Below are 25,117 nucleotides of genomic sequence, written 5' to 3' on the forward strand. Positions count from 1 at the left end.
AATTGAACTGATTGGTACAACAAGGGAAGTGCTGGTGCTTAGAAATAAGTCCTGGGTTAAGCCCCAGGAAGCACTGAAATGTGCTATATGATTATACGAGTACATCAATGTGATGTTACAGTGCATTGATCGCTGCAATAGAAAGCATATTTGTACTGAATAGAATGATAACAGTGCATCATCAGGTCAATATTGGCACTGAATAAGCACAGAGTGCACCAGAATGGTAGTTCTCCACTACCACCCATCACACAGATCCATGCATGTCCTTCTGTAATGATCAAGTGGGCACCATTGTTCTTGCTGCCTGCATGGAACACCCAACTCCATGCTGTTCATGTGAGTGAATGTGTTTGTCGTTCAAGGAACTGCCCAGAGAGAACCAGGGCTCTAGAGACTGGGCTTCTGAAGGATAGTGAGAAAAGGTAGAATACCTCTGTGGAGGTGCAACTGGTAGTGGGACTTTTTAGAGAGGTCTGTGATGTGAGGAGAGAAGGAGAGAGTGAAGCCAAAGATGACCCCATGTTTTTTGCCTCACAGGAAGGCGCAGAGAGAGGGTCCATCTGATAAAAGATGTGCTAGTAGCGTATACCCAATGTTAAACACTTTGTCTTAAATATGTGACAGTTAAAATCAGTAAAGGTATAAGGTTAGGGGTGTTGCTAGGTTTGTAAAATATCCAGGGCTACGCTAATGTTGGCTCTCGGGGCTAGCTTACCTTTTGGTTGTAGCCCTTGAGCTTATATCCAAGTCTACAGCCAAAAGACCTGGAGCCGTATCCCCCAGAGACCCCACTAGCGACACCTCTGTACGTGGTTAATCACCTCTTTTCTAAGTTTCTAATGTTTAAACCAGTGTGACACAGTATCTTACCGTTCTTTGCCTTTTCTAGAGGATGTTAACATTGTACGTAGCCGCAACTACCATTTCTTTTTTGTGTGCTACTTTTACCATACATGATATGCATAAACATTTGGAACAAATAAAATATCAGTAAAGGAGAATTCAGACCACAGAGTTTAATGTACATGCCACACTGGACTTTTTTATTCTCTATACTGCCCTTGGTAGGCGCAGAGGAAATCTCACACAACTGCAGCTTGCGGAACTTCCAAAATGGGTAGTCGGCCGGTGTGTGCTAGAGTGGGGGATCCTCTTTCTTCACCAGTGGGATCTGTTACTTTATTGACTCTCTGGATATCAAGTTTTTTTCCGAGACAGCTAATGCGCACTGTGCCTTCCGGTAGGGGCTGTCTTGGAGGGCTCTCAGCCTCACCCCCCCCTGCTCCTATGTGGGTAGAAATTGACAAGGTATCGCTGACATAAAGGCCAAAAAAGAGAAAAACGTAGGTGACTGAGATATGTATTTTTTAATCATATTATGCTAGCTACAAAGTGTCAATCACTTCACACACTGACAGGAGACAGAGGGGGGATTCGTATTTCATGCTGTAATGATTTTCATCTTGCAGTTTTTTTGTTGTAATTGACTTCCGTTGTTATTACTTCTGCTTTCATGGACCTTAAACGTGTCCGCGGTTTCGGGGTGCATAGCTGTAGGTAAGCAACAGAGAGCTCTACTGGTAACAAGCCACACACAAGGAGAATGACCAAGGAGATACAGCCTTATAAAAAATGTCATGTCATTCTACTATGTTATACAATTTCCTCCGAAAGATAATCCACAAAAGCAGCATTCAAACCCCTATCTTACACAGCCTTTTTGTTTTGTGATCATTGTATTAATCGATAAAAGTACACTTTTCTGGAAAAAAGGTTAATTCGTATGTGTCAGTCCATTTAAAAAAAATACTGATCATTGGTACACGTAAATATATGTATATATATACGCATATATCTGTGCATGTAAATACACATACACGTACATACAAACATATGACTATGCATGTATACAATTATATATAATTTATACATATATTTTTTTAATATTGACAGAAAACAGTGGCACTACTGCAAACTCTGCGGAATAAAGTAGTCCCTGCAGTGTCAGAATACTGAGCATGCTTTTTTCTTTTTCGCTTTTTTTCTTTTGATTTGCTACTGCCATGGAAAGGTCTTCTTAAAGTAGGAGTCTAAACGTCTATTTATTCTCATGCATAAATGCATAAATCACATCACTTTTAGTGCAGTGCTTATCATAGTTAAATAGTTCCACGTTGTCTACTAATGAACTCATAGCAACAGATGACGACGGTGGAGAGAACCCAAGACAGCGAATCAAAGTGTTAGAACATTATGACACCCAAAGGTAGGAGCATGGCAGTAGCTCTCGAGGAATGTCACGGTTTTACAAGGACAATACTGTAGAGTTAAATAGACAGCACGTAGAGCATTCCTACATTGTGGTCATTCAGCGAACATCAGAAAGAAAAATGAAACGAACAAACACGAAATGAAAACATCCGTGAGCTATAACCATCATATCATCACTATGTACAACCTTTGGAAAGAAAACGTATGTAAAAAAAAATTAAGAAATAATTACAAGTATCCTTGTTGGAAAGCGGACAGACGGCACAGGACGACATTTACAATAGGGCTGGGCGGGAAGGGTTCGATATGTGCATGTGTGCAAACCTGGTGGATAAACACCATGATCAAAGCATGAAAAGGCCGTCCACCGAGACAGCAGAGATACATAAGAAAATGCACTTCCAGGCACTTAGCCGCTTCCCAGCATCTTTGTGGCGCGTTGGTTGGCTTCGTCAATCCTGGCTTTGTTGGAATCAGCCTGGGGAAGAAGACAGAGGTGATGTGTGAGATCATTAATTTATCTTCAAACCTTAATTAGCCAGCATTTTTCTAGACCGCCCAACTATAGGTTTGCAGGTAGGGTGGAGGGTTTACCTCTAGCTAAGAGCTGGAGGTGCATCTGCCACTCTATCGGCAAAAGACTGCCGGTATTACCGGCCCGGTAATACCCCTGCCGGTAATAAAGGTAAATCTCTCTGTGGAGTCTTGGACTCCATGGAATGGGGATTCACCAGCTTTTCCACCTCTTGGTATCTGCCGGTAATTCTGGCAGACCAAGTGGTGGAAACGGTAGTACAGTTTGCAGGTATCCCGCTTGTAATACCGGCAAACTTATAATGAGGACATTTGACTAAGGCGGAAGAAATGTGAGAGGAGAAGCATAACATATTAAAAAATCAGAAATAGCCATCAAAATAATCGACAAAATGTAACATACTCACTTGTACTGTATAAACAGAAGGAAAAATAATTATCTAATGCTTCTGCTTTTATGACTCAAAAAAGCTTTTTTTTTAAAAAAAGAACAATGTTTTTTAATTAGGAGCTGTTTGCAGAGGGGTGACCAATTGTTGGTTGGTCATCCAATGTTTTTCTGGTTAACCAGTTTTAGTGGTGTTATGTAAGTGATACCCCTTTCTTCAGGACCTTTGAAATGTGAGTTCAAAGAGAATACCACCAGTAAACATTGGTACTACTTTGTTGGTCGTCTAGTCTCAGGTCTTTACGTCACCGCAGACCATTGGATATCCAATTGTCAACGTTCTGCTCACAGAGTGGACGGAAAAGAAGCAGCATCAAAGATTTCAGCTGTTGGCCGTTACTTGTACCACTGAGGTTTATTTACTGGTGGTATTCTCTTTTAATTCAAATTTCAAAGGTCTCTAGACCTGCAGGTCTATAGAATTTTATAGGTCTATATAGGTCTTTATAGGTCTATAGAACTGCAGGTCTATAGACTTGCATGCATTTCCACTCAGGGATCTAAGTGACATCTTGGACTCTCTCGTTGTTCACCAGATGTCACGTTTAACCACTTGGACGAATATATCTCCCTATTTCAAAGATAGGCATCTACAATTGTATATTTGTGCATCAGTGTGTCAATATCTGATATTAAAGGTGTGATATCTGGTGGAACTTGTGTGGGAGCATGAGAAACCCCTTTACAAGTTTCTTATATCTTTGCTAAAGATTTATATCTTTCAGCATTTATAGAGTGCTACATTTTTATATTATGCATTCTGTCGCTCTTCTAGCGGCTCAGATAATAAGATCTATCATAATGGCAATGCATGATGTTTATGATCAACTTGTGTGTATATTATCTATGAATCTCAATCCAAATTAACTACATATCTTGTCAGTATTTACTTCATTTTTAAAAAAAATGCCAAGCTGTTGAAATATAGGTCTATTCCGATTTTATTCAGGGCTGCTTATAAATGTTCATTTTTGTAACTGATTTTTATTTTTAGACCGTTAGTTTCATTCTATTTTATTGTATGACACAAACTCATTAAAAAATAGTTATGTAAGATTAGTATTGAAAATTATATGTTGTAACGAAATGGTCTATGTTTTGATTAATTGTTTGTGTTGCTGAAGGTTTCAATGTGTCTTATCGATTCTATCCGTAATATACATCAATGTATCTATTTTGTAGCATAATGGATATGTAGTCGTCAACTGAGTGAAGGCGGTTTTGTCAAGAATTTTTACCACAGACTAAGAAGGGGGCACAAAGTGTGTGGAACTAAAGAGCTGTGCCCCCCTGTATCCTACATCCACTGTACATCTGTTCTTATGTTACCTCTGAAAAGCGTTCCATTATGTATCTCTATTGTTGTATATTTATTTATTTATTTATTAAAACATGTTATATACCGCGCCACATGCCCAAGGGCCTCAGAGCGCACAAATGAACAATACAAGACAAACAAACGAATGAGGATAGCAACAGAGGATTCAGTGTCAGGGGAGCAGAGCAAAGCAACAGAAGGCAATATTGAGTTAATCAGGCTGAAGGTTGAAGAGATAGGTCTTCAGCCTTTTTTAAGACTCTGTGATCATGGGAATAGCTCTAAGGCTATACGGAAGTGCATTCCAGGCAATCGGGCTTTGAACATCGAAGCTACGACCGCTAGCTTTGGCCAACTTGAATCTTGGCTGCACAAGTTTGAGTTGGTTCTTAGAACTGAGAATGTGTGAGGGGACATTGTGCAGAAGCCGATCCACAAGATATTTCGGAGCTAGATTGAGAACACATTTGTGGGTTAGCGTGAGGAGCTTGTCGGTGACTCTGTGGTTCACAGGAAGCCATTGAAGATCCTGTCTAGAGGCTGTAATATGAGCCCATGTACAAATGGCCCCATTCTGAGAAATATGAAGTGATGAGAAATTGAGCTGAGAACAGCCACTCAGGAGACTATTGCAGTAATCCAGGTGGGAGTTATCAAGGGCGGTGGCAAGGATGGCTGCATTTGCGTGTGATACAAACGTTCAAATGTTACAAAGTAATTTATTGACCAAGCCACAGGAAGAACGAATGTGGGTAACATGCTGATTCATAGTTAACTCTGCATCCAGGGTAACACCAAGAGTCTTTACCTTTTTGGCTACTGGGATGATGGTGGAGAACTCTTATATTCCTGTGGTAAAGTTCTAAGTTTCAGACAGGGGGACACAATAAGGAGTTCAGTCTTCTTTTTATTTAAAGCAAAGGAATTAGTAGCCATCCAGGCGTGGATGACAGTGTCGATGATCCTAAGCATAGGAACCAGTACGTTTCATGATGACCTGGGTATCATCAGCATAACTGGTATACTGGACAGCCAGGTCGTCTAAGAGTCTCAAGAAGGGAATGATGTAGATATTAAACAGGGAAGGGGAAAAACAGGACCCCTGAGGGATGTCACAGGTAGTTGGAATGGGCCTCGAAGAGGCCTCACAGTGGTCACTCAGGTATTACTTGGGCTGAGAAAGGAGGCAACATTGGGAGGCCTGGGGGAAGCAACCCACAATGGTGAGAAGTCTGTCCTCTAGAATGACATGATCCACAAGATCGAACGTGGAGGACAGGTCCAAAAGCATCAACAGTGCTGGCCGTCCAAGTCCGATACTATGAAATAGATTCGCCTTAAGGTCCATTATGGTAGTTTCAGTGGCATGCGCCGCTCTGAAGCCTGACTGATGGGTGGTGAGAATATTATTTTGTTCAATAAAACTCTGAAGTTGTATGAGGATCTTAAGAAGAAAAGGAACATTTGTTATGGGACGATAGTTGTCCACATAGAAAGGATCGAGATTGTCCTTTTTTAAAAGAGAAATAATCCAGGCCTCTTTAAGATACAGCGGGATGGACCCTTCAGCAAATGGAAGATTGACGAGATTAGAAACCCATGGACAAAGCACATCAATGCAGCTGATAAAGAGACTAGAGGTACAAATATCCCCCTGGCATGAGGTGGGCTTCATGCTAATGATGATTTGTGAGATAGCAGTTTCAGTACATGGGGAGAAAGCAAAAGGGGGGACTGTGGCTTTGGGGGAGCTATGTTCAACACGAGTAGGGTTGAGATCTTCCCTGATATTACATGCGTCTGTGGTGGACAAAATAGAGCTTTAATGAGTGGTGACCTTATCAATGAAGGCATTGTGGATGGTTTGACACCAGTCATTATCCTTCACTGGACCAGGCATAGAACACGGCCTGCCCTTAAATTCATTCAAGATAAAAAATAGCTCTTTGGAGCTAGATTTAACCTGTGCGATCCTAGAATTATACATAGTGGATTTGGCACGAATAATAGCTTCTTTGAATTGTTTGATCAAAGATTTATAAATGGCCAAGGTAGTGGGTGAAGGGTAGTTACGCCAGCAGCGTGCAGCAGTCCGTTTCTTAACTCTAAGACAGATGATGGTGTGATCAAACCAACCCTTGTTAACAGTTTCACTATTACAGACCGATTTCTTAAGGGTGCTAGAAGATTAATAGCACCCTCAAGGGTATTGATAATGTGGTGGGCTAGCTCATCCGCCTTTGCAAAGTCCTCTAAGGAGCCAAGCTCACCATGGAGTAAAGAAGAATATTTAGCAGGGGTCATACACTTCCAGTTTCGAGTAAGGATAACCGATCTGGGGTTGGTATCTAGACTAGCTGGAGGCCCTGGCAGGTTAATATAGAAAGAGAGCAGATGATGATCAGACCACATACATGGAGAGATGACAAGATCAGCTACCATGAGATGGTGTACAAGAACCCAATCAAGCATATGCCCTGCAATATGTGTGGGGTCTGACACCGTTTGAGAAAACACTATGGCATCCAAAGCGCATAATAAGGAAACTGTAGCAGCATGAGGAGGCAGGTCAAACCAGTAATTAAAATCACCCATCACTAATACAGGGGAATAGGTGTTAGTGATGTTATTTAAAAGATGTAAGAACTGTTCTTCAAAGGAGGGATGGACCGTAAGGGGTCTATAGATAATGGAAATGGATATGTTCTCTGAGACTTTCAGTTTCATTATGAGGGATTCACAATCCACTGGGGATTCATGGGTAATCAAATGATACTGAAGTGAGTTTAAAAAAAAATAAGGCTACCTCACCCCCTCGACAGATATTACAATAAGCTCGGAGGAGAAGGTAGTTATTGGGAACAGCAAATAATGCTTCAGAATGGGCGGCTTCGTTAAGCCATGATTCAGTAATTGCAAGCAGATCGGAACTTGGACTCATTATGAGATCTGCAATCTCTACTCTGTTTAGTCGGAAAGAGCGTGTACTAAGAAGGGCAACGTGGAGGAAAGAATCAACAGCGACCGTAGGAGTAGGAGTAGTATAAACTGGGTCAGGTACGCTGTAAGGGCATTTATCCACGTTAGTGTTGTTGACATTACGAGCTTCTGGTGACTTGGAGCACTGGATGTGCAACGGGCCAGTAGAGTTGAGCACCAGGGAAATCTGGTAGTTGAGACAGAAGGGAAATGTATCAGAGGATACATCGGAGATATACCTCTGTAAAGTACTCCATTGCATCTTGAAGCTAGGTCAGTGCTCAATAAATACCCTAATAATATAATAAAATATATTTTCGCTAGATGGAGAACTTAAAAGCAAAGGGATTCCGTCCCCATATTGCTGCAGGAGCATGTAAGGTAAGCATCATTAGCTACGTGATGTCCCCTGCTTCCTGTTTACATGGATGATCACAATTCCAGAGAATAACAGCGTGCCTTACACGCATAGTTCCTAACACATTCAAGAGTAAACACTGACCACCTGGACAGATGGGATTTAATCCAGTGTTCCCCCCTCCGCGCTATCCCCGCCCGATGGTAAAGGTAAAGGCAGGAGAGGGATTCCCTTCCCAGTGGATTCAGTTTCACCCGGCCACCCAGTGAGCTCTGGCCTGTAATCATCTTACTTCAACCGTTATTACATTAACTCACTTCACTATATTTCTGAAGGTGAATGTACTGTACGAGTCAATGTTGGCGGGGAAAAGGCAGCGCTGCCATTTCAGCTATTGTAGACGGGGCGGAGAGGGCCATATCATGACTCAGCATATGATTCCTAGGTATGCTGCGATTTCAGCTACTGTAGACAGGGGAGAGAGGGCCACAACATGATTCAGCATATGATTCCTAGGTATGCTGCAATTTCAGCTACTGTAGACAGGGGAGAAAGGGCCACATCATGATTCAGCTTATGATTCCTAGGTACGCTGCGATTTCAGCCACTGTAGACAGGGGATAGAGGGCCACATCATGATTCAGCATATGATTCCTAGATACTCTGCATTTTCACCTATTGTACACAGGGGGGAGAGGGCCACATCATGATTCAGCATATGATTCCAGGCACGCTGCGATTTCAGCTACTGTAGACAGGGGAGAGAGGGCAACATCATGATTCAGCATATGATTCCTAGGTACGCTGTGATTTCTGCTACTGTAGACAGGGGAGAGAGGGCCACATCATGATTCAGCATATGATTCCTAGATACTCTGCATTTTCACCTATTGTAGACAGGGGGGAGAGAGCCACATCATGATTCAGCATATGATTCCTAGGTATGCTGCGATTTCAGCTATTGTAGACGGGGGAGAGAGGGCCACATCATGATTCAGCATATGATTCCTAGGTACGCTGCGATTTCATCTACTGTAGACAGGGGAAAGAGGGCAACATCATGATTCAGCATATGATTCCTAAGGTACGCTGTGATTTCTGCTAGTGTAGACAGGGGCGAGAGGGCCACATCATGATTCAGCATATGATTCCTAGGTACGCTGTGATTTCTGCTAGTGTAGACAGGGGCGAGAGGGCAACATCATGATTCAGCATATGATTCCTAAGGTACGCTGTGATTTCTGCTAGTGTAGACGGGGGAGAGAGGGCCACATCATGATTCAGCATATGATTCCTAGGTACAAGTATGAAAGTTGCAAGCATGAGATCATTTGGAAGTACCCCTTTTCCTTGCAGGCCAATTTGCTCGAAGCCCATTTCCCCGCAAAACGTTTACCACATTTCACCGCATAATGCAGATGGGGTTGGTTTTAGGTATTAAGGAAGGTGGAGTGAGGTGGGGGTGCAGGAGTCCGCCCTCGCATTCTTTTGCGGTAAAATGTGGTAAAAATAATTTTGAGGAAATGTGCTTCGGGCAAATCACTGTGAGTAAATGATATAGATCCAACAATTTTATGCCAGGAACATAAATGTGGTTTGCACATCAGAAATTAATTTATTAATATCCTAAAAATACCCTCATGTGAATAGTGGTTTCTCTGTTGATGAAAGTAGCATCACATGTCCTTAAACTATTGTTAAAAATAATATTACACCCGCTAAATCAAATACTATTTAGCATTCGGACATGTGAAGCTATACCATATATATCATTACTGTACCTTATATATGACTATACCATGGATATAACCCATTCAGCAACATGATGCGACATCGCTGAGCCATTTGAGTCTGCACTTAGCAAGGGATGGTAACACTTCAACATTTGACTTGTGTGTTGTACTGAAAGTTAGGGTATCATTTTAAATAGAAATTATACATAAAGAAAGCAATACAGTTGACAAAGGCTGTCCCTGGAAATGATGCCTTTACAAAACAGAGCCTTTACAGAGTTAGAGTAACCAGGTAATGAGGAGCTAGAATAAAGGCACATACCCCTAGGATGAGGATTAAGGAACACGCCCAAAAATCACATACAACATGGGCCTAGTGCCAAAGTGTATGGTCGGATATATATAGTTAGATATTTACAAATGGGGCATATATGGGGTCTGGTTGGAAAGGATGGGGCCGGTTAGAGTGGGAAAATCCCCTTCCCAGATCAGAAGGTAGAGAATGAGCCTGTTCCTGAACTGTTCCACAGATGGGATGGCTTTGGTATCCAGGCAAAGACGTTCTAGTGTAAGGGTGCAAGTAGAGAGAACGAACCAAAGTGAGAGGAGGAACTGGAGGGGCAGGGGACTGAGAGACTGAGGATGGAGGAGGAACGTAGAGATCAAGAGGGGAGTGCAACGAGATGCAGTCAGCAAGGTAGGGAGACAAGACCATAGCTGGATTTAAAGATGAGGAGTATGAAGTTAAAGATTGAGTGATTTTGCGTCGAGTATGGTGTTAGAGAGTAGAGGTGGGAGAGCTTGAAGAAAAATCTACAGAATCTGGGAACCAATGTTAAGGACTTTGTTACGGGGAGGTAAAGAGTAGCCGGTGAGATCAAGCAGTTGGCATGACCACTAATCACCTTTTCTGTGCACAAGAGCCATGAGTAACATTTATGCTGAGTCATTGGCATTGGTACCACAGATTTATATAATATTGGGAAGGTTTGCTCTCGTAGCTGAGGCAGAAGCTAAAATTACCTATTGTTAAAGATGACCCAAAGGTTATTCAGCTTGAGTAAGGGAGTTAGGATGTCAAGAGGAAAGGCGATCGGAGATGGTAGAGTGGGATTGGCATTGGAGACAGTGAGATGTAATTTCTATTTTGGAGGAGTTCAGCATCATCAGGCAACATAAAGCCATATAGTGCCGGGTGGCTGTGAGACAGCTGGTGATCCTTTGAGAGATGTTGGGGTGGTGAAGGAGGTAAAGGAGAAGAAGATCTGTAAGTCATCAGCAAAAATGTGGTAGTGGAAACCAATGAAGGGGATGAGCTTGCACATGGTGGTGGCATAGAACTTGAGGAGGGAAATAAGTATCAACTCATGGGGGACACCCACAAGAAGAGGTATTTGGGAGGAGGGTTTGAGTTTCACAAGAAGGAGAAGGAGTCATTAGAGATAAGAGTCCAACTGGATATGTGTGTTGACTTTGAAGCCAAGAGAGAGGAGGTTCTGGAGGAGGGAATGATTATCCACCATGTCTAAGGTGTCAGTGAGATTGAGGAGAATTATAATGGAGGGGAGACGAGAGTGGTGAGCAGTGGTTGGAAAGTTGGAGATGCTGGTGAGTGCTATTTCAGTGCTTACTCAAGAATCCTGTTTGCAGGTGCTCACAGAGTGAGCAATATTTAAGTCAACTGAAAATGGGGTTAAAGAGAACTCACTGAAAGACTGGTGCGGCAGGAGATAGGCCAGTCTATAGGGTGATGAATTGTTAAGTTCAGCAGTGGGAGTTTTGATTATGGGGATGATGATGCTTATTTTGTAGCAGACAGAGGAAATGCCTGTGAGAAGAGAGAGACTGAAGAGGCAGGAAACATAAGAAGAAGTGATGGGTGCAAGAAATTGAAAGTGGTGTAAAGGAGTCAATAGCAAAGGATGGGTTAACTATGCAGAGGCTGGGCAAGAGTGCAGTGGGGAGGGTGGAGTTGAAGTGAGATAGAGATGAGAGGTAAGGGGTGATAGGTAATGGGGAAAAGGAGGGAATGGCAAGAAATATAGGAGAGGCTGGGCAACAGTGCAGTGGGGATGGTGGAGTTGAAGTGAGATAGAGATGAGAGGTAAGGGGTGATAGGTAATGGGGAAAAGGAGGGAATGGCAAGAAATATAGGAAAGTGACATAGTGTCACATATCTTTGTGATTTAGGAGAAGTAAGGGGCAAAGTTGACAGCTCAGAGAAAGGAGGATAGGGAGAGGATTTTAGAGGGGGAGAACATGGCCTGCTCCATCATGTAAAGTTTACATGCGTGTGAGCAAAACATGATATAAGGTCAGGATAGTAAATAACTTGTAACAGTCCAGAGCAGTCAGTAGTGAGGGCAACGAAGGAGTCTTTATAAAATGTGTGGAAAGTGATCTCTATGCCATGGGTTTAGGTATGGATGCGCTGATGTGGTTGGATGGCTATGGTCATGCCTTGGTGTGGGCATGGGCGAGAGAGAGGGTGCAGAAGCAGGCAGAGTCCAAGTTGGTGTAAAGTGTGTCATTGAACCCAGTAAAGGCGAGTTCAATGGAATGGATGAGCCGAGGGGAGATGGCTTGAAGGGAACACACAACTTGGTCCAAGTATGGAGATAGTCAGTTTGAACGTCCTCTTGGTGGTAGATGAAGTGAATCAGTATGAGTAGAGATTGTATAGAGATGGTGAAGTGAATAAGTGAGTGATCAGAGGGAGAGAGGTCAATATAGAAGGCATAGGAGAGGGGGTGGAGGATAGGAAGTTCGTATAAGGGAGTTGCCATGGGTCTGAATAGAAAGGGTATGTAGGATCAGCGAGAGCAGAGTCGAGTTTTATTTGATGAGTCCTAGATATGTTGGGAGTTTGAGGTCACCCATTAGGACCAAGAGAGTATAATTTGGAAAATACTCCAGTATTAAGACTAGGTTGGAGAATAAGAACATAGGGATTCAATACAGGGGAGTGATGAGGAGGAGGATGAGAAAGGTAAGAGCAAGGAGTTGGACAGAAAAGTGTTTAAATAATTAGGGGTTAAAATCAGCAGGGGGTGTGAGACTAATGGTTTGTCTTTGCTGATCATTAACCTACGATTTTGAGAATCAAGGGGAGTGGAATAAGGTGGCAGAGGTAGTATGGAGGATAGCAGATTTGCATTGTCATTGGAGAGGGCTAGCATTTGGTGAAACCATTATGTAGAGTTTTGGGAGCTGGGAACTGAAGCGTCAGTGATGAAAGAGGTTTTATTGCAGATGAATTGGGCATTCTAGAGGCACAGAGTGAGGTCCTTGTGGGACGTAGAGTATGAGGAGGAGGGTGGGGGAGTAGTCGAGGGAAGTTGTATATGATAAATGAGATTAAAGTGGGTAGTGAGTGAAAGAGAGGACTGGCCAGGGTGCCATTTAGAGGAAGAGGGAAGGATGGGGAAGTGGATGGGGATGAGGGTGGGATACAGCAGTGTGTTAACGGAGACTCTGTTAGATAGGGAGTGAGAGAACAATGAGGAGGAGTGGGTTCGGCATGATGAAAAGGGGTAATTGGAAATCAGAGGCGGTTGGGGGCCAAGTGGATGGGACAGAAGCACACAGTAGGTATAGACTCTTACGATTTAAATAGTCATGTAGTGACCAAATCTCCATGTAAAATAGGCCAGTAGCAATCAGAAAATACAGATTATATAGGCGGGCAGCAACCAAAAATACTGTTAAATAGGTCAGTAGTGACCAAAAATACAAGTAAAATAGGCTAATTGCAACCAACAATACACAGACACAGGCATAGGCTTTACTTTCCATATGATAACTATACAATGCAATGGTCATCAACTGGCATAACATGGCAACACTGGGACATGTGATGGTGCACTTGCCATATGGCAGCAACACCAGGACAGCTAAGGCTATTTGAATTTGAATTTGTCATTTATATACCGCTTTACTCCAAAGCGCTGAAGGTAAATATACCTTAGATATGAAGATGATTAATTATTCATATGTAGGCATGTAAGGCATTAGCCATCATAATATGACAATACTATGGAATTTGAATCTGCAGATAGCACACGGTGGAAGCATATACACATAGGAGTCTTTATCTTACATATGATGTCTGTATAGGTCTATGAGCAACAGCTGACATAATGAGCCAGCGCTTTGTCATTTAAGGCTGCAGTTGTCATATGATGGCAGTACCTCAACAATTGAGGTGGTACTTTGCATATCATTAATATACCTGGATTGTGAGGGTAGAGCTGGACTATGCTGGCAGTAAAATAGCCTTTTCACTCATTTACAAACTGCTGTTTTACTAATCTTACACTTTCAATAGTTGTTTTGTTTTTTAGATCAGTCTTGTCACCTGCTGGGATTTTAGGTGGTCATGTGGCCTCCCTTACTGGGTTGTCTTTGGGGCCAAAGGACACGTGATGTCACCTCCTTTGATTTCATCAGGTGTATAATGTAACATGCCTTTCCTCTGGCATTCTGTGGATTCAACATCACTGTTGCCAACTGATAAATGTTACATGATACAGAAGATATAACTGCCATGTGCAAAGATTGCGGCAATAACTCTGCAGTCGTTATAAGTAAAAAGCAACAGAATAGAAAATATATCTTAACAGCTGAATCTGTAAGTGAATTTCCTAAATGTACGAATGCAAAATGCAATCTTATCAGGGGAAAAAAAACCTGTCCACTGTGAAGGGAAGGAATCGAAGAATAGTTTCTGACACTGCATTTCTCAAGTATCATCAGAAAGCACATTGGCAAAAGCTGCCTAATTCTGGTGATTGCAATTGTCATTACTGGGTTTCTGTTTCATTCAGAAGTGTCGTTATCCTGGTTCTGGTGAATTATGAATTAGAGGAAAAGGGTTGTAGCTGGGGAACCTGCCTATCAGTTATTGGCCAAGATTCGTGACGGAGATGGAAATTTAAGAAGATCACCATATTATCCAGGCAGAAAGAGAAGGCTGCATTTGTGCTGCTTGACGCATTCATTGGGAACGATTGGACGTATTGATTGATTAACCCCGTGGGTGCTCCATAGCAGCCTGCCGTGCCAGCTGTGCCTGTAGGTTATTATGGAAACAAGCATTTCTCTGTATTTTGAGAGGAAGCCTTAATTCTTGATCTTTACCTTTTTTACGTGAAACACAATTGGGCACATGTTTTTACCCTTATATGATAGAAAACAATGTAAGTTTGCTTATCTGTATAAACCTATTGCCTAAAGAGTATAAAGGTTTGTGACCACTACAGTATGGTCTTGTGTATTTATTATTTGAAGGAGGTCTTCTGGATTCATATCTCCTTGCATTCAATGCTACTCAATATTAGCGCCGAACAGGTCTTGAGCAGTTATTCCAATTGCTTGGAATGAGGGCTGTTGCCGCTGATACCGCAGGCAGCTCCCATTTTTTTCTTTTTGGTTTTGCCTATTAGGAGGTGCTTGCACCACCTATAAACCAAAACTATTGCATTAGAGTACAGATAGGGAGAAATGGCATAGGAAGAGGGACACAAAGCGTACAGGTGTTGTTTGGTTATGTGCCCACCCATTGACTGCCCATGGCCATGGTAATCTATTAGGGCCATTCCCACCCAGTTTCTGCCCCTCCTCTTCCAAACCAGCTGTGCCATGGGAACTCTTAGAGCTAGCTTTAATCAAGCCTGACCATCAACCTTTGCACTCAAACTGCCTGCTGTTTTTTCAAAGCAGTCTTATAAGAGTTAATGACCTAAGCTGTAAGCCTGCTGCGGGTGTAATAAAAAATGTCTCAGCGAGGTCTGCCTTCAGCCACTTGATGTATAAGCACTATCCATGTCCTTCAGTGAAGTCGTGTTAAAACAAATACTGGCAAAGCCAACATTTTGGCTTGTGTATAAGTATTGGCCAATTGTCAGGCACTGCTATTACATTCCTAGGTACTTCACACCATTTTACACCTGCTACCACCAATGGCCAGTTAATACCTCTACTGCAGTGCCAATACTTGTTTTAATGTATCTTTTCTCACTGCCGTGTGTCACTCATCAGGGGTCTGCGGATTATGTCAGTCAGAGCTGTGCCTCCAACGGGATGGAAATAGAAAGAAGGGGTCTCTTTGTTTCTTTTGTTTTTACAAAAAAAGTGCTCCCATTTTTTTTTCTATTGCAGCCATTTTTTGATTGTTTTCTTTGTTTTAACCTTGTTAATCTTGTCTGTGTCCCTAGCACGTTCCTCTCTGTTTGCAAACAAATTAACATATGTGAAATGGACACACCTGGGTGAAAGAAGCACATGCTAATCTCAAGAACACCCTCTGTCGGGGCTGTGACATTTGAAAATGATGTTGCAACTATTGTTAAAGGTCCTTGCTTCTCATAGGACGTATAGCTCAGCCTGGCACTCTGTTGCCAGTCGGTACAGCCTGCAGTCATGGGTGTGTTTCCTTAAATATTCTGATGGAAAACTGTGGATAGGATCAGTTACAGGATGTAGAAGTCTTCCACAAGCACTCCCAGTTATCGTTTTAATAATGGATAGGGCACCTGAGGAATGTATGTCCAAACATTTGTGGACTTTACTCCGAGTGTTTGTAATGACCTTCATGTTTTAAATCTGCATTAGTGACTTGTGGGACTTGGGATGGTTGATAAGGCCATGGCTCAGGGGCAGAGCTTGCACGTGGTGCAACGGCCATGCTGCTACAGTTCAATGACTGCAGGCAATTGGAAATCAGTGTGTCATCACTGATCTTCAAACCCAATCTGGAACCTAACTAAACTACTCAATGAAGAAACAGGCTCTGCAGACCAAAACACGCAAACCAACGGCATCAACAAATACTAATATGAACAACTGAGGACACAGCCAAAGACCAAACAAACCACAACAGATAAAAAGATGCACTGCAGCCTAATCAATGGCAGATCAATGACAAAGCACACAACTGAAATCTACCACCTAATCATCCTTGGAGACTTCAACATCTGGTATGAACAAGAGAACATCAACTCACCCAAAATTCTAACCAACCAAGTAGCAAAAATGCAACTACAACAAATGGTGAAAGGAGCGAAACACACAGAAGGCCACTCGCTAGACACAATCTTCAGCAACAATAACCTGGTGGCAAAAACACCACCAATGCAAATCCTTTGGAATGACCACCTCCTTATACCCTTTGTTGTCCATTCTCCATCTAGAACATTCAGCAAGCCCTCTCATAACCCTCCAACCTTGAAAAGAAACAGTTGAAGCATTAACACTGTGGGCCTAAATGCCAAACTAGCGGCAAACCTGTCGATCAGCACACTTGACATAACCAGCATAGAAGAAAGAACAGACACAATCCTAAAATGGATCACAGAAACAATTGATGTCATCGCCCAAGAAAAACCTTTCATCCCATCATGTAAAAAATGGATGGCAAACTGGTTCATGCCCCACCTCAAAGCAATGAAAAAAACAAACAGGAGATTAGAACAAGAATGGCGGAAAACCTACGACCAATGCAAAAAAACAACATATCAAAGACAAATCAGGTTATAAAAAGCGGAAATACTCAAAGCAAAACAAAATACTACAGTGAACAAATCAACACAGAAGGCAATGCACAAAAAGAAATGTTCAGCATCATAAACTAGATGAGAGCCCATCCATGTGCAACAACTCAACCATCCCTACACAAAAACTATGCAATGACCTGACCAACCATTTTAAGAATAAAATCATCAACATTCAGCAAATCATAGGAAGCACGCCAAATAACCCCACTTACCAACCCAGGAAGCCAACACGGAGCCAACGACCATACTAAACCACCTACCTCAATCTCAACAGGTAAATTCAAGAGCCTGGAGAGCAAAAGCAAGAAAGCAGGATGCGCAGCAGATCCCTGCCCACCGGATGTCTACGAAACCATCCTCTCCCAAAAAACACTGGCAATATACTATCTCAGTCTTTTAAACCTCTCACTAGAAGCAGGAACAGTGACATGAGCCATGAAAATCAGCTTGCATCACCACACCTTAAAGACACCACCAGAGATGTGCAAGACCTTACCAACTACCTACTATTTCAAGTATCCTATACCCGGCAAAGCTACTATAAAGCTATATCTATGAACACATCTTGGAATATGTGGAAAACAACCATCTGCTAGATCAGGCATAAGTAGTCTTCAGAGAGCATCAAAAGACCAACACTGATTCCAACACAAACTCAGCACTAATACTACTCGATCTCTCTGCAGCTTTTGACATGGTCAACTATGACACCCTCATCGAAAGAGTAGAAGATATCAGGATTGGCAACATAGCTCTCCTCTGGCTAAAATTGTTCCTGATACAAAGAACTGAGACAACTTGAATAGTACCTTTCAAATCAGCATCTCGAAAATAACATGTGGAGTCCCACAGGGCTCTTCCCTGTCACTTTTACGCTTTAAAATCTACATGATACCCCTAATCAACCTCATCAAAAGACACAGCATCACCTGCTACAACTACACAGGTGACACACAAGCCATCTATAAAATTGGAAAATACAACTCTAAACAACAGTCTCAAGGAACTAAGCCAATGGATGAGGACCAACAGCCTTAAACTCAACCCGGACAAAACTGAAATTATGGTTACACCCACAGACATGGCAAACTACCAGCACTTTCTATCGCCATCCGAGTTGGGAAAACCACCTGAACCATACAAGGTGTTCAAAAACCTTGGAATCCTAATGGACAAGGAACTAATACTAGAACCAGTAGCCAATCGTCTCCCTCATCATGTGAAAAATAGACTGCACCAATAGAATCTACTGGGGAATGTCATACTACTAGCAGAAGAGAACACACCACACCAGCACTAAGAACACTACATTCGCTGCCAGAAAAAAAGTAAATCTTCTTCAAAACACTGTGAATAACACCCAGAGTGAACCACGGCCAAGGAGCAGAATTAACACAGGAAAAATTCAAAATCTGCAAACCAGGATGAACACTACGATCCAGAAAAGACATCCACTTTGATCTGAAACAATACTCAAACCAAAAACTTGGAGCATCAGAATTCTCCTGCATATCAGCGAATATCTGGCACTCGCTCCCAAAGGAATTACGAACGACAGAGGATCACCTCAATTTCGGTAAAATGATAAAAGCATGGCTTTTTAACAATCCTAACGGAGCCCCTGAGTGATAAACTCCACACTATGAAACAAGAGAAATCGACGCGAATAAAACTGCTGTAAAGATATGCTTTGCCATAGACTAACTCTTTGCGTGGCCAATGTTTATATGAGAGTGGCCAGTGCTTTGGGAACCGGATGTGTAAGAGAGTGTACAATGTTGAACCCTGCTGCGTTTTCCAGTTAGCCATTGGGTTGAACCTGGCTGCTCAATTAAATACCTGCCACTTATACATTACCACCATAATATTATAACACTGTGCAGATTACCTGCTTCACCTTCTAGATAGCCCAATAGATTTATTGGGAGTCATCTGTATGCTGCACTTGAGTGTAATTTGGGGGCAGGAAATGTGTTGCACTTAGATGGAGAGCCGGGGGTTGGAAATGTGTCACACTAGGATGGATTGTCAGGGATAGGAACTGTGTTGCATTTAGCCACATTTTGGGGGTAGGAAATGTGCCACACCTTGATGGAGTGTAAGGGATACGAAATGTGTTAGCTTTAGTTGTATTTTGGGGGTTGGAAAGGTGGTGCACTTAGATGGATATCTGAGGATTGGAAATGTGTCTTACTTAGCTGTATTTTGAGGGTAGGAAGTGTGTTGCACTGGGATGGATTGTTGGGGATGGAAAAAGTGTTCCACTTGACTGTATTTTGGGGGTGGGATATGTGTTTCACTTAACTAATTGTACTAAAAACTCAATATCCTGCATACTCACCCCCAAACTCTGATCTAAACACAGCCCTACCTGTACCGCATCGCAAACTGCACGCACAAGGAACCCACGCACCATCATACCTCAACAGCACTTGACGGCTATCAACCAAAAACGCACCAATGCTCAGTGACCTGTTTTTCCGAACTGAAGCTGCCAACAGCACATCGAAGCTCTCTTGCTCTTCTCCCTCTCAATACCACTAACAACCCCCCCAATATTCCTTCCTTTGCATATTCACCAGAGTGACAAGAGACCATGCAGGTGGCAGCAGTGTGTGGTGTAAGACCACAGAACATAACATAACAAATGCAACCCGTTCAGCTCGAGTATGAGTAATAATGGCAGGGTGGAAGCACTTGGGTGAGGTAGGTGGTGCGGGCCTTTTTGTGTTACGCAGAGTGCCTTGAAGTTGTTTGTCTCCATCACCTTTAGCCAGTTCAGGGACTTTATGACTGGGGTGAAGTGATCAGACTTCTTTTAGACCAAAGATGAGCTTGGCAGAAGCATTCTGAACGAATTGCAATCTTAGCAGGGTTTTAACAGAGACCCACATGGATAGGGTTGTTACAGACATCTTTCAGACCTCTTACATCTTTACTGGCAGAAGGCCCAAAGCTGGTAGAAACTTAAAGGGCGAAGGGGCATCTCACAGAACATGAATTTATGTTTTGCTGAATTGTGTGATGATGGTCACCCACTCGGATGAGAAATAGGCAATTTGTCACACCCAAGGGTGAGCTCTTGCAGATTCAGATGTAATTATGTCTTGTTATTATACACCAAAATGTTATCCCACCCTTTGATCGCTCACAGAATGTACGGCACAGGATGGCAAATCAAATTACAGACATTCTTTGCCCAAAAGTATAAAAACGTGTCTATCAAAATAGAGGCAATTTGTACCTTAATTTCTAGTCTAACTTAATGGTACTCCCAATTAAAGGAGAACTTAGTTTGGGAAAAAGCAATATTTTGCTCCAAATTCTAGCCACTAGGATGATAAAAGGATCACACACTCTAGAGAAATCAGGCATATAGTGGTACAAATAATATCAACTTGCTTTTTAAGTATGAATCCAGCATGGAAAACAATGCAGAACAATGTATGAACAATTCCGGTTTTCAATTCACAAATGAGCCTGGGAATTGCAAAAGAGTCTGAAAAGCACAACTGTATATTATGTAAAATTTACAAACATCAAACTTCCATCAATAAGAAACCATTGCGAGATTCTCGTGATAGCTTGAAACCATCAACTGCAGGGCTTGTCAGGGGGTCTTGTCTATAACATGGTTTCACGCGAGTTCCTGTATGCACATGTTTCTGTGCTGACATTCTCATGTCAGCTCAAAGTAATGAAAGTAGGTTCATCCCAGTTTTTCTGAAATGGACAAGGAAGTCACAACCTTGATGTTAAGGAAAAGATAGCTTCAATAACAAGGGGTGAGTAAGCTAATGCAATCAGAATAGAATGAAGCACATGGGGAAAGAAAGAGTAATCGAAGTCAAACAATTCCAGAAAAACTGTCAAACCAATGATGGCTAGAAAGGTTTCCAGAGGAGGACTGAGCAGGTGTACCATAGTGTAAGGATAAGAATAGGCACACACATGGACTTGATGTGTGGGCACAGGCGTGATGCCTTCAAATACTGGTTTACTGTAGTGCAATAAGAGTACAGACATGCCCCTAAATATGGCATTGACCAATATATTTGTTGCTTTTGGTGACATTTTGAGATTTCGAGCACATACATTGCCCGAAATCTCAAAATGTCACCAAAAGCAGAAGATATCTTTTTCTGGATCTCTCTTATTGATTATTAGAAATTGAGTAAAATACATCCCATTTTCATTGTGCATCTTCTTGTTCTCACCTTCTCCATGACCCTGTCGATTTGGCGATTTTGTGTGTCAATCTCGTTGCCCATATCCACAGCCATGTGACGAAGATTCCTAATGATACCTCCGACCTGCTCAAGATTTTCATCCATTTCAGTTTCCCTGGCATCATTTGTCACTCTAACAAAAACAAAAAGAGCATTGAGTCTAATAAACTGTATTCAACCAACATCACATGAAGCTCAATGGGAAACGACTGATTTGTATATTGAGGGCTTGATTGCCAAGTATTTACTCTGGAACAAATAAGGCAATGCTGGGACCATCTCCAGCTTTCACCAGCCAGCTTCTGCCATTCTCTCAAAGGATCACATCCAGAGAGGAATGCAACATGTTTGGCTGATTTTCACACTGAGCAGTTCAAGCAGGTTCCAGGAAACTCCATGTGTACTCACGTGCCAAACTCATAATTTGTGGAAGAGATACATCTGTGTGAAAAGGTTTTAACCCAGATGCCGAACAACCACCCTCATAAACCCTCATACAGGTACATGCCCACTAAAGTGTGTAACTGCATTTCATGTGCCTTCTTTATTTGCTTAGAACAGGCCATTGTCACAGGTATGATTTAGTACAAGGCTCCCCCTGTTTGATGGTAATAGAGTACACTTTGGAGCCTAGGTGAAACTGAAACATTTTCTCTTTTAGAAATGTAAAGGTAACCGCTTCAAAGTCTAAACCAGTTCGCACTATTGAGGCCATTTTGTAAAATGTGTAAAATGCACGGCGAAGATTGCTAATGCCTACACTTCAATGCACGTTGGTCTCCTCCACGCACTTTTCGTCATTTACACTATGAAGTACACAAACAAGTGCATTAAACCTAGCAAAAATAGGTTATCACGCTTTTTTGAACTTCGTAGTGCTAAGAAGTGCAAATGCCTCTGCAAAATAAGCTTCCAAGAGGCATTTACACTGGATACTGATAGGCTCAGCCTGCTTTGAGCAAGTGCTAAAAACAGGCAGACTGCACAGAAAGCCAATGTTTTTCTGCCCGCATGTAAATGACATGCTGGCGGAAAGCCAATCAGTTTTAGCAGACGGACCGGGAAACGGAGGCTAAAATGGTAATATCATACCGTACACCCGACCCGCTTGCAATAATAACTCAAATGCCTGGAGCGCAAAAAAGAGGTGTTAAACCAGGCACACCCCAATATGCCTGGTTTGAACACCTATGTTTGTGCTGCAGAGCCCCAATGTCTTCCACCCTCAGCAGCACCTGTTACGGGGGCCGGCTATTGGCATCAAGCCGGCCCCCTTGGTGCTATGGGACTGTGGCGTTGCTAGGGAGGGGGTTTGGGGGGCCGGGACCCACCCTGTGAAACCCTGTGCCCCCCCTCGTGCCCCACTACCTAAGACAAGCAGTGACCATGTTCTCCCCCTACTTTTGACTGTGCCCCCCTACTTTTGTCTTTGGCCCCCTCTGTGCCTCTTCTAAATTTGATTCCTGGCGACGCCATTGCTATGGGACACCAGTACCTTAGAGGCCCAGTGCCTCAGGGAGTTGCTGGGGGACACTTGGTCTTAAGTGGGGGCAGGGTGGGCCATACCCAGACCATGCGGACCCATGCCACCTTGCTGGCGCAAGGGTCCCACAGCACCATGGCCTGCAGGCCCGTGTTCACATGGTGTGGGCCTGCAGGCCTCAATGAGAGACAGGCTCAGTCGTTCCTCTTTGGGAGTCTGCAGCCATTCCGCTGCACATGCCTGCAGGGGCTCCTTATATTAGCTTGGGCAATGACACAAACATGGCCCATCTTAAAAGCGCAATCCACATGGGAGGGACACATCACATTAAAAGGGAAACACGCTTGAGAGGATCACAAACCACAGAACACAGTGCCATGGGGTAATTCAGCCCCACCCGCCTCCAGAGGTGTCTTATTGTTAGAAGTCTTCCAGAGACTACTTCATATAAATCTCCAACAATACTTCCAAAACTCAGATTGTCATATCATTTATGCAAACCGGGGATGAACAGTTTAGAAGCTAAAGCAAGTGGTTTGACCGAACGTGTGCATTTCATGGTGAGCAAATTCAATGCAGGGCTGCAGAGTGTGCAGGTAGAGCTCAAGGCTGGCTTTGGTAAGAAGTAGCAACAGCTAGTTTAATATGTTTACCAGAGCCGAGTAAATCTGCTTTCTGGGCCTTGACAATTTTTCCAAATTCTAAATATTGTGCCTGATTCGATATTTTGAAGGTGAAATACCCATTTTATTTGCATATTTTTATTTTCCATGGACTTGGATAGCCAGTAAGTGATATGATCTGATGAGTCATTTATAACGTGCCTGTACACACGTGTTTGTAGGCGAGACAGGACAAGGTAGGGAAGACAGAGGGAGGACAAGACAAACAATCTTACTAGGCCTTGGGTCATTTAGATCGTGCAAGTGCAGGGCGGAGCGGATAAGTGACAGAGGGGGGAAGGGGAAGTGAGTTCGGTCAGGGCAGCATTGCTATGAGTAAGAGCATGATGTCATGAAGTATTCTTGTTAGGTCAGCTTCCAACTATTCTTTAGGTCATAGAGAAGCACTTAGCTTTACTGTGTGGCAAGTCTTGGCAAAGCGCATTTTAAAAACTTTCCTCCTCCTTGCAGTTTCCTGCCAGGGTACCCGAACCCACACGTCAGTATGCCCATCTCTTAATACAAATTAATTGACGTAACCTCTATTTCTTATGCTTAATGGAGAGATTCTCTCCAAAATTGTATTGCTTAAAACTATTGGCAATGAAACAAATTAATAAAAATCTTTTTTAAATGTTTAAATTGAGCTACACATGTGCTGTAAATTCCTGCTTTTTAAAACATTGCAGGCATCCGTTTTGTAGACAGAGCTGTTTATTTCATTCACTGCCCTGGCAGCAATAATCAAACACAAGTCCCCTGCAGGGAGCTTGTACTGCTATTAGGTCAGTGAATTCAAACACACTCACACGTTCATAGGAATGCACAGTCCTATGGATGCTATACTTCTAAAGAAAAGAAGCCCTTTTCCGCAGAATGGAAGTCATTCTACCGAAACCTGCTTCTTTGCTTTATTAGTGTAGAAGTCACAGGATGGGGCATTCCCATGAACATTTGAGCAAGGCAAACACGTCCTATTTATTCAGTTAAATGGGATGTGATTGCCTTGCTCTTTGAAAGGGACTCGTGTGGTCCAGTGGTGAAGGGCTACCCCTTTCAGCAGCGTAACCTGGGTTTGAGTCCCAGCCTGTGTTTTTCTCTGGTGCAACAATCACAGGGCCCGCCGGTGCTGCCTTTTGTACTGAGCCGAATTCTTCGAACCAGCATGCTTGCATCTTGAACCAGCTCAATGCAGCATCGTGTCTTGCAGAGCCTGTCACCTGCTCAGCTCAAATCAACTGTTTATCTCTGGACCCCAACTTGAACTTCTGTAGTGTCACTCGCCGACTCGAACTAGCAGTTACACAAACAACTTGGCCCGGTTTGACCTCGAACTGTCGCTTCATGGAACCGAACATCGGCGCATCAGGATCACCACTTTGAGCCATTTTTGGCCTTCGACTCAAACCACCAGACTATCACTCGCCAACACTATCCAAAGGTTACCACATGACTCAAACCAACTTGACCCTGAACTGATCCTGGTAAGTGCTCCAACTTGCATTGCTCGAACACCGCCTTCGAACATCTCTGAAACCCCATATTC

General features: G+C 42.8%; 1 protein-coding gene and 1 long non-coding RNA gene across 4 annotated transcripts in view; one reads left to right on the plus strand and one right to left on the minus strand.

Moving 5' to 3' along the window:
- Positions 1-25,117, plus strand: part of LOC138467968 (uncharacterized) — a 68,054-nt gene that overhangs the window by 14,982 nt on the left and 27,955 nt on the right. The gene's annotated exons all lie outside the window — the stretch shown is intronic.
- The window catches only part of LOC138467967 (synaptosomal-associated protein 25), a 292,224-nt gene continuing 268,458 nt past the window's right edge, over positions 1,352-25,117 (minus strand). For all 3 annotated transcript variants that reach the window (XM_069608321.1, XM_069608320.1, XM_069608319.1), the window contains exons 7-8: positions 21,415-21,559; positions 1,352-2,752 (exon numbers count right to left, since the gene is read on the minus strand). In XM_069608321.1, the coding sequence (XP_069464422.1) occupies positions 2,684-2,752; positions 21,415-21,559 (214 nt within the window). In that variant the 3' untranslated portion in view covers positions 1,352-2,683. The remainder of the gene's footprint in view (positions 2,753-21,414; positions 21,560-25,117) is intronic.

This window comes from Ambystoma mexicanum, chromosome 4q (assembly GCF_040938575.1).
Source record: "Ambystoma mexicanum isolate Mex_15411 chromosome 4q, UKY_AmexF1_1, whole genome shotgun sequence".
Lineage (NCBI taxonomy): Eukaryota > Metazoa > Chordata > Amphibia > Caudata > Ambystomatidae > Ambystoma > Ambystoma mexicanum.